Genomic DNA, 17401 nt, shown 5'->3' on the forward strand with positions numbered 1-17401 from the left:
AGGTCCTTTAAGAACACGAGAGATCAGATCACAAAGGATAGATCTTCAGTTTTTTGTTGAGGTTTTTACATACACCATACACCTGTCTCACATGTATTCATGTCTCTATGTCGAGCAGGCAGTGGGTGAGGAGGGAGCAGAGCATGCTGGGTTATGGGAACAGCGAGGAGATGACACAGTCACACACCTCAGAGTGGATACAGTCCTGCTCTGATCTCTGTCTGGAGCTGTTAGCGGAAGCTGCAGTGCCAGAACCAACTCTGGAAGAGGACACGGGAAATGAGGAGATGAGTCCATTGAGCTATGTTATCACTGGCACTCAGACTGGAGAGTGTGTGTTTGTGTATGCATGAGTGTGTGTGTGTCTGTCTTTAAAACTAACTGACAGACTGACTGACTGACTGTCGATCCCCCTGTTGTATGCATGATTTGTCCCATTCTTCAGCCATTCAACACTATGCAAGCACCAGAGGAGAGTCACTGACAGGACGTGTCGACCAGTTTGTGTGAACAGGACGGAGAGGAAAGAGACAAAAAAAAAGTTTAACTGATGATGGTGCATTTCAGTTACAACTAAAACTTAATTATGTAATCTGTGTGAAGTCACTAATTTTTCAGACTTGGACAAGGCTCCTCCAGAGTCATATAAAACAGTTTTCGCAGGCAGAGTAGTAAAATTGGTGGTGAGCCCAGTTAAAGCATAACATCTAATAAGATACATAACAACTTGCAGTGATTTTTTTTAAAAAGGTCTTAAAATGTTGTTTCTGGTCCTTTTGAGTTGGTGTGTTAGTGTGCATGTGGTGTGCTTAAAGTCACAGCAGCACTTGGCATAAATTAAGCACATGTCTGTCTCTCTGCTGTCGGGTGTGCATGTTTGAGGCTAGACTGAAGAATAGAGGAAAAACTTGCTCCACACTGAAGATGCTGTATGTTTGACTCCTCCCTACACTCACCACCTCCTCTTGGATGAAGATATGTTAAATTACACACACAGTGAACGAGCTATTCTTAATAACCCCTGGCTTTTCACAGCGCACAGCACCTTTCCAGCAACGATCACATCCACGTGCACAAAACTAAAAATAGAAACCATTAAACATAAAAGCTACTGGACGCTTCAGTTCATCTGACTCCTGTAGTCACAATATTTTAAACATTAACGTCCCTCAGGGGAGAAGACTTTCAAAGACTTGTGTTGAACAACTGAATGGTTGATACACACCACCAGTGCTCTGCTCCGTGTTAGAGACATTCAGATTGTATCGGTTTATTTGCTGAGGTTCGGCTGCAGAGATGTTTTACGTGTGGTGCCCTCACTTATTATCTACGGCACTGTTTGAGCAAGTGCTCTGCTCGACTCAACAGTCAGCTGCTAACATACTGTATATATCAATTATCTGAGCTCAGCATAAAGACTGTAAGCAGGGGGAAAACAGCTAGCTTGGCTCTGTCTAAAGTTAAACTCTGTACCAGCTCCTTTAAACCGTCCCTGTGTAACTTTAACAGCACTAAGCCACAGAGCACTATTTAACTTGTTTTGGTGAAACTTTCCCTCCAATGTCCTCCAGCTGCTCTGCCTCAACTCTCTGTGATTTACAGTTACCTGATGGACAGTAAAGTAAAGTGCTGTAGCTGCTGCTAGCTAATGTTAACTCGGTTTGTTAGCCGGGCTGCCCGGACTGTGAGCTCAGAGCAGCAGGGGCGTGTTAGTGTTTGTACCACAGAAGTTTAGGACCACCAGGAAGAGGAGGTTTACAGGTCCGGGGCTGGGCAGGAAATGCAACCAGGCTCAGCAGAGTCTATGGACATATTGACATTGGCTTTAAATTAGTATATAGACCTTTACCAGCAATCTTTTCTCCTGTAGAGTTCACTTTGATGAAACTATAACCAGTCCTATGATTCCTACTCCCGGTTCTCAGCCTTGGCTAGATGAGCTCTTACAATGGAGAAAATCATGGTGAAATGACCCAGTGTACTGTATCTGTCTGACTGTGTGCTGTTGATTTTGCTCTGTACTTCCTGCTTTGATAACTTTACCTCACGCATCATAAGATATGCTGCCACTGGCCAGTCACACTCATCAGACCGCTCAATCGTCCAGGAAGTTTAAACACTGAGCGGTTCACTGAGACCTGTGTAAAAGAAAAGAAGATACTGATTGATGTGCTTCTAAATATTTAATAAAGCAGATCTATGTCTGATGGTGGTGAGAATGAGTTGGTCATTAGCCTACATGTACATGAGTAACTTTAAAGTCTCTGAAAACTTGACCAAACATTCTAAAATATTTCACCTTAACTTGAAATATTGTATATTTCAATATTGTAAGGAACCTGCAAAATTCAGGTTTAAAAACACCTTTACTTATTATTTATTAAGAGTAATGACAAAACAAACAAACAAACAAACAAACAAACGTGAGGGTTGACCAGATTTGAATGACAGAAACTACACAACTCTCTAAATGTCATGAGACTTTAATTCAAATGTTGTTTAATCCTGACTTGTGCACAAAGGTGCATTACGCCTAATCTGTCATGTGAATCAACCTCATCAAGAACCTGATTGATAAAATGTGTTTTGTTTTGTTTTTTGCTATGAAGTCAACTTCAACTAGCCAATGTTTGTTTACATTCAGGCAAACTGGTTCCATTAAGTATGCCAAATTAACATTTAGCAGATCATATTTGCGAGGACAGTTATGAGGAGCAATTATTTCTGTGATTTCTTTTTAATTTATGGACCTTCATGATGGACATCATCACACTGAATCTAGAAAACATACATATCATGTCTGTGTGTTCATATTTGAGCTACGGCTTCAAGAAGGAGTGCTATCTTTGACAAAAATTTCATCAGCAATGGGGTTTAAAGTATCTTAAAGTATCTTTATAAGTAACCTTTATGAGGTTGTGTCACCTCATAAATGTGTCACAGCCTCTGCTTCAGGGCCAACAGCAGTAATTTACTTTTGATTGTTTTTGTACCTGTCCCTTTCACCTCACACAGTACTTCGGCCTCATGACTCTAAATGCAACTTAACAACTTTTTACTTTTTAAGCGCTCACTTTGCTGTAATCATATAGAAGTGTACTCTGGGGTGTCTAACTGTTGGGTTAACAGACAGGTTAGTCAATCTGATGTTATTGTAAGTTGTTCTTTAAGTTTTGCAAATCTTAAAAAAACCTTAAAACCAAGCGGCAACCTCCATGGCTGTAAAGTGAAGTCAATGCAAAAGTGTCAAAAACTGTAGTTCCTCAAACGTCCATTTGAGGCTGGCTACAGTACAAGTCAATCTCCATGAGCCGCCATATTAAACTAACTAACTTCACAGCATAAATATGTGTACAGTCCAAAAAAACGTTTTGGTCTCTATAGCTTTAGGTGAAAGAGGCAGGACTACTCTTCAGAAACCTGTGGGTCACGTCACCCATACGCCGTCCATTTTTTAAACTGTCAGTGGTTAAATCCTGCTCATGCTGCAATATTTGACTAGATTGAAAGACTTTATATCAGTGCTGAAATATGATAGAATTAGCAAATCAAACATGGAGATGGAAGAGTTTAGCATCTTCTTTGGTTGTTTGGGATTTTCTGTGAGGACGGCAGTAGTTACTGTCTTACAGACTGTGTTTATAAGACACATATTCTTCTTTTGGATATGCATAACAAACAGCAAAGACCAAAGATCACTCCAATTAACGCAGCAAACAGAGAAAGAATTGAAATCTGGTATATTTCAAGTCATGTATTGTACAAAAATCTTTGTTACATTGTGTTTAGATGAGCTCTACAGACATTAGTACAATGTGTCCTCCCAGACTCATATGAGTGTGGAAAGTACAAGCATACAGATTAGAAAAATACCGCTGTCATGTTCATCCTCATAAAAAGCATCAACATCATTAGAGTTAGTTTCAATTTAGCACAGCTAAGTAAAATCGTGGTAGTATGTTTGCTAACAGAGTGAGAGAAGGCAAAGATAAACCAACCAGCCACTACACAGTGTAACGCCAATACTGTTTCCATTCAGTGTTAGTACTGAACCATACAGACTGCTATAGTAAGAGTCAAAACATCTGTATCCTGTCTTTCTATCAGCTCAATCAGGATGTCCAGTGGGCTTCTTAAATCCTCATTAAGAAGTTAAAGAATCATTTCTAACAACAAATAACAAGTTTTCTCATGAAGTTATCACTGGTACAAGCTGCACCACAGCCGTACAGTATTTCTAGTTTCCACTAGATTTATGTAAACCTAATGTAGTGTCAGATATAACTGGCTTCACACACCTTACTTATTTTTTTTTTTGTTGGGTTATAATAATAATAATAATAATAATAATAATAATAATAATAATAATAAACATCTAAGGGTTAAATTCTCTTGCTTGGATTGTTAAAGAGAAAAGTGTGTGTGTTAAATCGCGTAGTTGTCGTTAATGCCACATAACAACAAAATTGAAGCCTTCTGATTGGATGGACTGGTTAGCTGTAGCAGAAGCTGCAGCATGTTGTTACGTTCAAAGGCTGTTAAATCAAAGTGCATTTTTAACGGCAGGCTAACACACGCATAAGAAAACCCTCATTGTCTGTGTGTGTGTGTGTAAGTTGATATTATTATTGTACTGTAACATTGAAGCTTTTATGACCTGACGATGTGCAAATCCACACGTGTCAAACCTCCAATATCTCAACAATGTAAACAAGTTTTCTCACACTCTTATCATTCAGGTCATACCACGTCCACTGTAAACTGATCAAATGAAAAGATACAATGTTCTCAGCACACCAGAGGTATGACAGCTGACAATGACACATAGAGATCAGGTACATTTTCTCATAATTCAAGTTATTTGTAAGAAATGTTTTTAGACACTTGGTAGTGCCGCTCAGAAACGCAGTTCACTGTGATTATAGCAGCTTTGGGTCGGTCAGCAGAAAGTAAACTGAACATGGAACAAGTATAGAAGTATAGAGGTCAATATTATCCTCATAAATTATTAAATTGTCACATAAATGAACATTTCAATGGCTCAAACGGGCACTGCATCACTCACATGTGACTGCATCAGAACATGTGAAAATTTTCTGTTTCCAGCTACTAAAACAGTCAAACCTGCAACAGTCTTCTTACATAATCCACTGAGCTGTATCAATTATATTATTATAAAAAACACAAAGTATAATGGGATGATCAGTTGTCCACCTCACAAAGGCCTTGGATTGGCAAAGTAAAGAGTTTAAGGCACAACAATGGTTTGATGAATCTCTTTTAAACAAAACGTTTCTTTTAAAACTACATCCAGAATCAGAGAGAAACTCTTTGGCCCTTTTGAACTGTGTCCACCTTCTTCCTCTTTTCTAAAACTAAAAAGATCCAATGAAACCAAAAAGGCTAGAATAAGTAGTAAGTAAGTAAGAGTACAGGACTGCAGGACTGTACATGTCTGTCACTGGAAACCAGTGTTCAAATGTAGTATGTGTAAGAGTACTGCTTTTCAGTATAACAGTGGTTTGTGGCGATGATTATAATTTTAAGATATTCAGGCAAGAAATATAAAATTCAGCACCCTACACAGTTATCTCATTTACCAAAGCTACTGCATGAGATGGAAACAGTGAAACCAGCAAGAAAACTTTCCAAAAGTTGATCCAGCCATTTTTCAGAACAGCAAATCTCTCATTTTTATGACTTGTCAACTTAAATATGACATTAGTCTGGGGAGTCTCTATACTGTGACTCCACATCAGGCAGTCACATCAGTAAAGCACACACTGCTCTCATCTGTAGTTCAAACACCGTCATCATACTCCACCACCCTTTTGTAGTTCAAACATCATCTTCTGATTGTGTCCTTTAGTGTTAACAACCAGCTATGATTGTCAGTGTCAGTCTGCATTCAGATGGCATACAGCAATGTCCTTCTTAAAAACATGGCCAAGTGATATATAATGTATCTCCATATACATATCTGCAGCAATCCTGATGCTTTCTGTCTGTGTCTATGCTACTAGCTGTCTTAAAGAAAAGAAAGAAAACAAACAAAATGTTCATCAGTTGTAAAGCTGTGTTAAAAATGTGTCCTGAATTGTTCAGTATGAAAAATATTGACATGCTGCAAGGACTGACAGGCATCATGGACATTCTTCTGATTTTGAGTATACAATATGTGGAAATGTTAGCAAGGGCTAACTTGTTGATCCCAAATCATCATTAGTTTATTCCAAGATCTGAGTGAGATTCAATCACTCTGCAAAAAGATAAACTCATGTTCTGTATGTTCTTCTATTTGCTCTTTGTTTCACTGGCGGGGTGAAGTGAGATAAAAGTGTCCCATTGTCAAATCATGTTCTTGAACAAGGCTTACATCTCTGTAGAGGGGTGAAGATGTCCCTGCTGGGGTCACAAGGTACCACATTCTCACTATGACTTCATTTGTTTCTGCTCTCTGCTCTGGTGCCTTGAAAGGTGTGTTGACCATCCTCTTTCTACTTGAGGGGTTCGATGACTGAGAGATCTCCTCTCTCTGGATCCAAACCGTTCATGAACAAACCACCATTTCTAGTCAGAGGTGTCGTCAGACCCTGCAGCCCGGCCTCCTTGTCTCGTTCATCATTGAAATTGACCGACACGGTCCTCTTTGGCAGAGTGAGCTCAGGGGCAGGGCTGAATCCCAGCTCAGAGGACAGTTTGCGCTTAATCGACGTGGCACGCTGGAACTTATCGTAGATCTCGACGCTCACACGTCGACGAGTTTCTTTGAACTCTGCTGAGACATTAGCTGTCCACTCTGCCGCATGAGCCCGGATCTCTCCTACCTGCAAAGAGGGAGACAGAGTTAAGTAAGCAGATAGTATGGAAGGATAAACATGGACGGTAGGTTTGATGCTTGAAACACTGGTGAGCAAACAATGCCTCTTTGTTTGATAGTGTCAGCCAAATAGCTAAAATTTAAAATGAAACAAGGTAGAGTAGCAAAAAAGAGCAGAACACGTGGAACAGCATTTAGAAATAAACTTTTTTGGTGGTTTTGTATGAGGACGGATATCAGCAGTACTGCAGAACATTTTTCTGTCACTTTCTGGATATCTATTAGTTTCTATTCAGCTCAGTACAGTATGAAAATTCACATGGAGAGGACCTCACAGTAAACAGTTACTGTATATAATCTCCATGTGTTTCATCCAAACTGTTACTATTGGTGCATTCGAGAATATTTCAGATCCAGGAGTTGCCATTCGATGACCAAATCACATTATTTCCTTTATGATGTCCATGTTGGTCTTTTTTCCCACAAATTGATGATAAAATGGCTATAATGTATAAATCCATAGTTTGGTCCTTTATGGATCGAGAGAAGCATAAAGATGATATCAATATTTATACAACTCATGTGTTTAGCCTTTAAAATAGAAAATACAGAGAGAGAGAGAAACTGAGAGTGACAATGTCACTGACCAGGAAGTCACCTCAATTACATTAGGACAACATATTTGTAACTACATAGCACTGTACAGTCTGACTAATGAACTGTGAAAAATGTGACACACATGCACACACAGCTGAGTACATTTTAAAATAATTCATATATTTCTGGTGGAACAGGGGATGATGCTACAGCGAGAGTCATTCATTATGCTGCAGTGCGCACGCTGCCACGTTTATTCATCTAACTTCCACAGATGAAATATCTGAATATTAAAAATGACCTCCAAGAAGTGACTGTGCTGTCACACTGAGTCTAATTTTAACATCAATTAATAAAGAATAATCAATTTATGGAGTCGCAGCCATTAAATTACTGTCTGTATATCTCAATTTAAATAAATTAAACACCCCAGTCTGTCTGTCTTTAGAAAACCAACCACAGAATCTGATCACTGCAGACGTTTTCTCAATATACCTGCTGTGATACAAGGCTATGAAATGCTTTAATTAACTTTCAGCAAAACACTGTTTCTGTGGACAGAAAATCTATGAGAAATGTTTTTACCTCTGACAGTAACAACATTTCCAAGTACAGGTAACATCAGAGTTAAGTCAGTGAGAGCAAACTGTATGTTCTGTACTGTACATAGAATCATGACCTTTAATGGCAGGACAGGCAAATTACTGCTAATAAATACAGCCGCCATTGCTTCTGTTTTTATGATGGATAGTTCATGGATGGAGACAGACAAAAAAATAAACAACAGGTCGACATGTAAAAGGAAGAAGTGAGGCAGAAGTGTGTTAAGTCCTATCCAGGATATTTATGTACATTAATGAGACGCTAACATGCTTCAATTTTGTCCCAATATCTCATCAAATGGGGACTAGAGCAGCCTTAGATCCAGTCAACACAAACACCTCAAATACTAGTGTTGCTAGTTCTAACTATATTACTGTGCCTGATGATCACAACACACACTCACATACACACATTTATAGGCCAGTAATACCGTATCACAGCAGGACTTAAGCATGAGAACCCATGGGGAACATTAGTGCACACACACATGCACATAATGCATCATGTACCTCCACCTTACAAACCAGTATGATTCAGGTGGTCATGTTTAATGTCTAATGGGTACATCATGTCATCATGTCATCATGTTCTTGTCAAGGATACAAGTCTTGTTTCCTATAACTCTAATATGAGATTTTTTTTGTTAGTAAAGAACTGGCTCAGATGGATGACCAAATCTTTATTCATCAAATATAATTACAACAAAATAAGTTGACTGTATCATTCTGGATGGGAGCATCCAGGATTTTCAATTAAGGGAAAACTGTTATATCTAGAGCGTAGACAGCTTTATATGTTTTCTGATAAGGTCATCATCACTCATCTCTCTCTCTCTCTCTCTCTCTGGAGAAGCTCACGGTAATGGCCTACGACTGTGACAGTCAACTGGATTAGAAAACAGTCTTATCACTGAAATGAAGTTAAGTGGAGGGCAAAAGTTGAGGCGGGGACGTAGCACTGTGTAACCTGTGCTGAAAGAGAGACCGAAGGAAAGAGTACAGAGATGTAGAAGGTGGAAACATTAACATCGACAGATAAACAGATATGAAGAGAGAAGAAGAAGAAAAAATGAGAGAAAAGAGTTGAATGAATGAGGGGAGAAAATGAAACCAACAGTCTCATACCTCTTCTTTCGTCCTCTTGGAAATGACTCTGAGCCAGTCTCCTATCATGCTGAGGATGGCAGCAAAGTAGGCTAGTCCCACCAGAATCCAAAACCATACAACTGGTTTATAGTAATCTAAGTACTCTATTTCTGAACCACCTAGACAGAGAGAGAGAGACAACGACTGTGATATATCCAGCAGAATTCCACCTAATGAGATATACAGGCATGATGCAGAGAGACAGAAAAGTTTAAAGTGTCTGTCTGTGTTGCTATTCAATCACTGGCTTTGTGTTTGTACCTGCCACAAAGTCTCCAAATCCTATGGTGGTCAGGGTGATGACCACAAAGTAAAGGGACTCCAGCGCAGACCACCCCTCGATGTGTTTAAAGATGGCTGCCGGGAGCGCCACAAACAGCAGGCAGCCAAACAACACAAACAGCAACGTGGAGATGACACGGATCTTTGTCTGAGTGATGTCCCAGTGCTGCAGGACAGAGAGCGAGAGGGGGGGGGAGAAAATAAGTAATATGACAGCGAGTTTCAACATATGTGTGACAGGTGCCCTTACAACCTCTTTATGTGTTTGGTCTGTTTGTGTTCAGTGCAAACATGCATAAAGCTTTTTATTGTCTTTTTTATTGTTGAAGATCTTTGGAACAGAAGCTTAATACAATCCGAAGTTTTGATTTTGATGATTTTATGCTAAAATATGTAAATTTTTCACTTTGTCCAGATGTGAAAAATGACTGCAATGGTGTTCAGATCACAGCAAGATACTCAATGCTGTGTGAAAGACAACATGGAAGTAAAGGCTATCTAATAAAGTGAGAAAAAAGGGTATGTACAGAAGTGCTTTGCGCTAAATGCTAACATCAGAATGCTACCATGCATGGAGGTCAATGTTAATCTCAGTCAAATTAAAATGTCCAACTTCACAGCAGAAATAATATATTATAAATAATATAATGTTTACAGCCTGGTACAATTTTTTTTTTTACCTCTATAGCTAATTTCCCCGTTCATGACAACTGTACTGAGTCTGAATTTTGACTGGGTGACCACACGGATTGCTTGTTTGAGCATTCAGGCGTCATTCAGCCCGCCTAAGGTCCACCCAAGATTAGCCTGGAGGTGGCAGAGGCAGGACTGCCAACATGGCGGTGGCCAGAACCACCACACTCTGAGCTTCAAACAGCTCTTCATAAAACCTGTGGGTGATGTCACGGATACAACATCTCTTCTTTATACTGTCTATGTTCATAATGTCTTTTTTCTTTTTTTTTAGTTTTGCAGTTATTTGGTAAATTCAGGTATTAGACAAAAACTTAAATAACTTGATAATTGCACTAGATGTAAAGTCACTAAAGTTACTACAGTTTATCCTAAATTGTCAATATAATGTATGTCAATCCAATTGTTGTTGAGACATTTAATTGAATGTTTGTGAAAATGTCACACTTGTGGTGGTGCTGGAGGAAAAGTATTGTTGAGTTATTTAAACATGGTTGAAGCTTTAAGCAGTAATAGCATTATTCCACAAATTGGTCCCCCGAGTGCCGCAGAAAAGAAATAACATTCACAGTATTCACTGAGGATATTGCAGCAGTCTCACACAATCGGAGCACAGAGCAATAAAGCTTTGACAAACACGCTTACACAATGAACTTTTGTCCTCTGTCCGCAACCTTAATCATTATATTCATTAGTGAGTCCCTTGGGCGTCCTGAGAGCAGCAGAAGGAGCAAATAATTCAAAGTTACCCATTGAGATTTCGACTCGTTTAATTTAAGACTGGAAAGCAATTTTTTCTTTTGCAACAGCAACTTTATATCTCAAAACTGAGGCTTTTTCCCCCCTCTTGTTTGGATCTGCAGGCTCGATGTAAAATGTTAACACAGCCTCATTTTCAGTCTGACCCATCTAATCTTAAAAATAGTCTTTAACAAAAAAATATGACAAGTGAATAAATGTGAAAATCTACAGTTCAAAAACAATTACAAAAGAGACCGGCTCCTCATTCATATAGTTTCAGCATTTGACTGAGCTTGAATCCTATAATGAGAGACAGCATATATAAAGTCAGTGTGAGCTAAATTTAGCTTTTAATCAAATCTGGCAATCATTAACAGTTTAAGGCTTGAGCCCTTATGCACAGATATCCTCTCAGTATGACACTCAGCTGGAGAATTATTCATCCAAATGTTAATTCAGGTCAAAGGTTTGGTTCACTCTGCATATTAAGTATGCAGACACATGGACCGTTTTACACATACCACATATCATTTCAACTTTTTGTAGCCAATGTTTTTGTTGTAGTTTCTGAACCAGCCAAGCCTGCAGAGAATCTCATCCTTTACTGTTTTAAAGGCCATAAATGCAAAAGATCAATGACACAAGGGGTTAAAAGCCAAGCTGACCTTGTTCCTGAAATTTTTATGATCCCACTGTAAATGTAGCACTGCAAGGTTCTTTTAATAAAAGCTTCAAACAAGGAAGAAGAATACATCACTGAGGTACAGAGACCTAAATTCTTCATGTTTATCTGCATCAATGTGACAAATCAAATAATAACACAGACTATGCTTAGGGATTTACACTATATCTCCAACTCTTGACACATGCTTTGGTTAAATCAGAGCATAGCACCCTAGATGAATCATGTTAGCTGGTGTGTAGGAGGAAATTGCTTAGATGTAAATTGTTCAGGATGGATGTTACAGACAATGAACTTGTACAAACTCTCTGAAATACAGTATCTATTTGTGTCCATCCACCCCATGTTTGTGTGTGTCTCTTCACTCACCATAAACATTTTCTCCACTCTGGCGATGCCCTTGCCGAATATGGTGCCGAGCTGATCTCCCACACCGGCCAAGAGGAAGCCGAACAAAGGTATCCCTAGCAACGCATAAACGATACAGAAGATCCTTCCACCTTCTGTGTGTGGAGAGATGTTTCCAAAACCTGCATAGAGGACGGATAGAAAAAGAGACTGAATATATCACAGTTTCACGCCTGCCACAACAGTGGACTGGTTTAAGAGTGGTTAAGAGTGATCAGATATAGTATGTAAGATTAGTCATCCATTTCTCTGCTATTTGATGTTTTTGTTTTTTAGATTGACTTATTCTTTAAAGTAGCAGCTCCAACAGCAGTGCTCCTACAAAATAAAAAATTAATAAAAAAAGCAGAATATAATAATAATTAGAGGAGTGGGTGAGATCAAGAATGTAGTGCAGGGAGATTAGACGATCCACTGTGAGGAGTGTGATGAATAGGCCTACACCCACACCCACACACACACACATGCGCGTGTGCACACGCAGTACATTTATGTGCCATGGAGACAGCACTGAGTACTAGTTTGATTATATCCAGGAAGCAAATATAGAATCAGTGACCCCTCCACTTCTCAAACTTACATAACTGACCATAAAGGCTTCATTCAGAGGAGTGGGTGAACTTAAATGGACACATAACACACAGATTTACTTGAATTTTGAATGAATAATTTAAATTTGTACTGTGATGCATACTAAGGAGGGTGACACATCAGACAAATACACATTCACACCATAAAAACTAAAACATCTTGCAGTTTTTTAACCAGTCTGAACCACTGATGGTCTAAATAAACATAGAGATGTGTGTGTGTGTGTGTGTGTGTCCTTACCGATGGTTGTGATAACAGTCCCAGCAAAGAAGAAGGCAGAGCTCAGGTCCCACAAGCTGCTGTGGTTGGTCAGCGTCCCTGCAGGGTTTACTCCTGAACGGATCGCAGACACAACTTGCTGCAAGGTAGAGAGAGAGAGAGAGAGAGAGAGACAGACAGAGAGAGAGAGAGAGAGATTTGTGTTCAAAATGTGTTTCATATCAACAGTTATCAAAGAGTTACCATCGGACACTTTTAAATTCTGGTTACTTTCTTGCCACTGAGTGTGAGCTTGCTTCACAAACACATGAATTAAACATGGAAATATATAAAACTTTAGATGACTGTGGGCGAGCTGTCAAAGTTAATACATTAAGCTGAATATAAGAAGAAGGGTTTAATATTTCAGAGGACCAACAAAAACAGAAACAAACTGAGAGGCAAATCTGTATGAACTGTCCATGGTGCTGAAACCTCTGCAGCGGCACTGAATCACAGCCGTGTGCGATACATCCATGACTTAAATCACTGCTCTCACCTTAACCAGCTCCTCCATTTGACTCTGGTTGACACAAGAGTGTCTGGACAGGAACTCCAGCTTCTGGGAGAGGATGGCCAAACGCTGGGCGCTAGAATAGAGAGACAGGGGAGAGAAATATTTGTTATTGTGTCTTTATATTTCACAAAGTTCTCCAAACCCTTATTTGAAAAGAGTTGAGAAAGAGGTAGCAGAGCGTGTAACTGTCTACAGTAAAGCCTCCTAAATTACTTTTTTATTATTAAAGTGTTAAATTTTAACTGGATGAAAATGACCAGACCATTCATAGTTCATATTTATTGATTAGCCAGTGTAAAGATTTCAGAATAGGACTAATGTGCTCAGCACTTCTATACTGCAATTGTCTAGTAGAGTTCAACATTAGGTTTTTCCTCTGTCTCGATCATGCCCATTTAATTATGGAAAGCTCTGAGTAATTTGATGAAAGAGAAAGTAAAGCTGTATGTCTTTGGTGTAGCTGTGGAAAGAAATATTGTTGTCCTGCAGGATTTTGACCTAAAGCATACAGAAACTTAATTATACAAGCTCAATTATTGAATCCTGTTGCTACCACATGATCCACTCAGATTAATTATTACCAGTTATAACATCATAGCCACTTCCTTCTAGATACTACTTGACCCAACACAGTTTTGTACTAAAAAGCCATACACAGTTTTTCAGTCTGCGTAGAGTAATATAAAGTATTTAGACAAACCATTGTCTAACTTTGTCAGATGGATCTCGGCCATTTGCCATTAATTGTATACACAAAAAATGATAACCTAAATGGATTCACAATAAAAGAGAGATTTTAAATAGGCCAATAATTATTTAGCATCAAATAGCATACGCATTTAGAGAAGGAGCTTTATACCTGTAGTTGCCTGAAAGTGTGTGAGCATTTTACAGCCTGTAGACTGAATGTCAGGGGTGTGATGGGTAAATGGATAGATGGATTAACGGAGGGTGGATGGCAGGTTGATATAAATAATATATATAACCTGCCTACCTCTCATGAGGTTGCTCCAGGGCTCTGAAGACTGCTGCTCCCATCACCAGGTACAGAACCACCAAAAGAAAGATGGCTGTCACCGTCTTCCATTTCATCACTGTGGTAACCACCTGCAACACTTCAACTAATCAATCAACCCACATACTGTACGTACAGGAGGTCTCCTGAAATAACCACTAATTATGCCACATTTTAGGGGGAAGTTTTGTTCCTGCACTGTGAAAAATACATAAATAAAATTACTTTTAAAATCTGGACTTGTCTCTTTTTTCTCTCACCTCACTCTCCTCCCGAGGAGTCAGTGTGATTGGCTTTGTGGAGAAGGAGAGGCGGGGCTTGGTATTGTGAGTGGCGGATTTAGGGTCCAATAAGTCTGGTGCTGCCACTGTCAGGGGAAATGAGAAAACACATTCAGCTTTATAATTTTAGACATCCCTATAAATAAATAAATCACCAACAAGGCCTTTAAATGACCTTTGAATCCTAACCCTGGTGAAAGCATGAATCAAGCATTTAGCGAGCCAACACTTATGTGTGTGCTTTTATAAGTAAGTAGCTGAGCACGAAAGGTTTGCTGTAAGAAAGAGGAAGAAGGGTGTGACATTCATATGTATATTTAATGTACTGGGATGAATACAGTGAGGTGCTGAAGTTTGTGAATTAACTGATCATTTTAAGCAGGTGAGTGAGGTGTGCTGTGATTTGGATATTGAAATTATTTCAAGTATGACATTATTACATTTTAGGTTCTCTCTTTTTTCATTTGTATAAATAAATGTATGTGATTTTATCGGCGACAGCAGCTTGTTACAGTAAGCACCCTCAGTCAGCCTAACATTGATTGTCTTGACTAGTGACTTTTATTGACTGTATTGTTTTTGGGAATATTGTTTTATACATCACTGACATTAAATCTTGGAGCATTAAAGTGTGGAAAGGAGACAGAAAGGAGCTAGATGTAAATGAATTATATTGAATATATGTGCAACACTCTCAGTGATACTAAAATCACAAATAATAAGAGGAGTATCATGTGTGAGTGTGTGCATGTGAGATGTCTGGAGAGGGGGATGAATGGAGGAGCAGCAGAGGGGAGGATAGTGGAGGGTTGAGGGGTTGAGGGGTGGAGTCAAAAAATTTGATGCTTTGTTTAGACAGAGGTGGCAGTTTTTACCATTAAGCACAAACCCTGTAAAACCAGGATAACAGTTGTAATTGTATTAAATATTTGTGACTCTTAATTAAAATAAACGACATAATTTGACCCCTAAATTAACATCTCTATTGTAGTCCACAATACATTACTTTTGCTGTAGCATGAGGTCACATGTAGCACGATATGGTTTGCACAAACTGAGTTTGTAATGTATTTATTTATTATGTCATTTTCTTCATTTATGCACATACAGTGCTGGTGAATGAAATAATCTTTAATGCACCTCCTGTTGTCTTATCCTCAGCTCTTATTCCTGGAGTTTGTCACTAATACAATGTTAAAGTTATGGGAAATAATGAGAAGTGAGTTTAGGTGTGTGTGTGTGTGTGTGTGTTTTTTAGAAAACAGGAGTGCTGAGCTGTAGGAATTAGAGATGTCAGAATAAGAATGACTGAGTGTAACACTGAAACAGATGTTTAGCTGCTTTTGAGAAACATTTTTGGTGTTTGTCTGAAATATTTAGCTGAATAAATATTTAATGGATTAAAACAGCCTGAAGCTGCTGAAGTCAATCTCTCTCTCTCTCTCTCTCTCTCTCTATCTATCTATCTCTCTCTCACACACACACACACACACACACACACACACACACACACACACACATACACACACCTCCATCTCTCACTAAGTGGTGAAGTAAAACTTCTGGACCAACTTGCATGACCTTCAAAATTACAAGTTAAATTAGAAAACATGGATGAACAGTGCTGTTCTGATACTTAAATCTCCGTGTACTTACTCCTTGTTGCCTATCCGATGCCCTCCGCTCTCCTCTTCTCCTCATCCGACGCTCTCACTGCGTTTAGGGGAATCTTTCCTCCTCTGCGTGTCTCCTCCCTGCGGTGCTGAAGCAGGGGGACGAACAGGCGCTCCGTGTTTCTTCTGCTACCCTCTCTCTCTCTACTTTTGATCGGACACTGATACTGCGCTTCACTTCACTACTATTAGTACATCCGCATGTCACTACAAAGAGCTTTTTTTTCCCTCTTTCACCTCCTACTTCTCCTCTTTCAGCTCTCCTGCAACATCCACCTCGCTCAGTCTGCGCTCTCGCTTTTGAGCGCACCGGTGGAGCGGTGGGATAACACCGAGAGGAAGGAGGAGGAGGAGAGGGGTGGAGAGAGGAGGGGAAGGTGCAGGACACAGGGAGGTGGTTCCCAAACTCGGGTCCACAGACCCAAGGGAGGTCATTTAGGGAGTAACAGGAGTCCATATGACCATATGTCTACACCTCCACCCTGTTATCCCTTCATGCACCCACGATATATTGTGAGACCGGAGAAGTGGACGAGACAAATCCATCCTCAGCATGATAGAAGTGATGGATAGAAGCTGGATGGGAGAGTCTTAAGTGAAGAATAAGACACACTGAGTGCAAGAAAGAGGGAAACAGATGCGAAAAGGAGGGCAGTGATACAGTATCAGTATTTTAGATTAGACACTTCTTGTTGTTCTACGTCATAAGTTGCATATGTTGCATAAGGTGTTTTTTTACTCTCAAAACTTATCAGATTGTTTCATCTGAATAAACGTTTTTAAAAAAATAAAAATGTATTATTGTAGGTCAGGTGAAACTTTTTGCACAAAAAAATGCAAATTGTGTGTATAGCAGGATTTTATTTGGACAGTCTGGAGTAATAATATGTAAAAACAGCTTAACGGTTTCTGAGATCACATCAAGGTTTAGCAAGGTTTAGACACCAAAAACATCCTGGTCAGGGTATGTTCATGAATTGTCACATATGCTCTATAGATAATCTGTTAAACGCAACACAAAGCCACTGTTTGGTAGATGTCTGATATAGATGGACAGATATTGAAATATTCCTCTCTGTATAGAAGATGTCATTA

The 17401-nt window shown here is 39.3% G+C and overlaps 1 protein-coding gene across 1 annotated transcript; it reads right to left on the reverse strand.

Annotated features, from left to right (window-relative positions):
* Positions 1-5205: 5205 nt before the first annotated feature.
* Positions 5206-16737, reverse strand: kcnk2a (potassium channel, subfamily K, member 2a). Its single transcript, XM_010732319.3, has 9 exons — positions 16290-16737; positions 14613-14719; positions 14332-14444; positions 13320-13410; positions 12803-12920; positions 11933-12093; positions 9427-9613; positions 9145-9284; positions 5206-6827 (listed from the first exon to the last, which is right to left on the reverse strand). Coding segments are annotated over exons 1-9 (1248 nt in total). The 5' UTR covers positions 16291-16737; the 3' UTR covers positions 5206-6497.
* Positions 16738-17401: the final 664 nt, after the last annotated feature.

This window comes from Larimichthys crocea, chromosome VIII (assembly GCF_000972845.2).
Source record: "Larimichthys crocea isolate SSNF chromosome VIII, L_crocea_2.0, whole genome shotgun sequence".
NCBI lineage: Eukaryota > Metazoa > Chordata > Actinopteri > Sciaenidae > Larimichthys > Larimichthys crocea.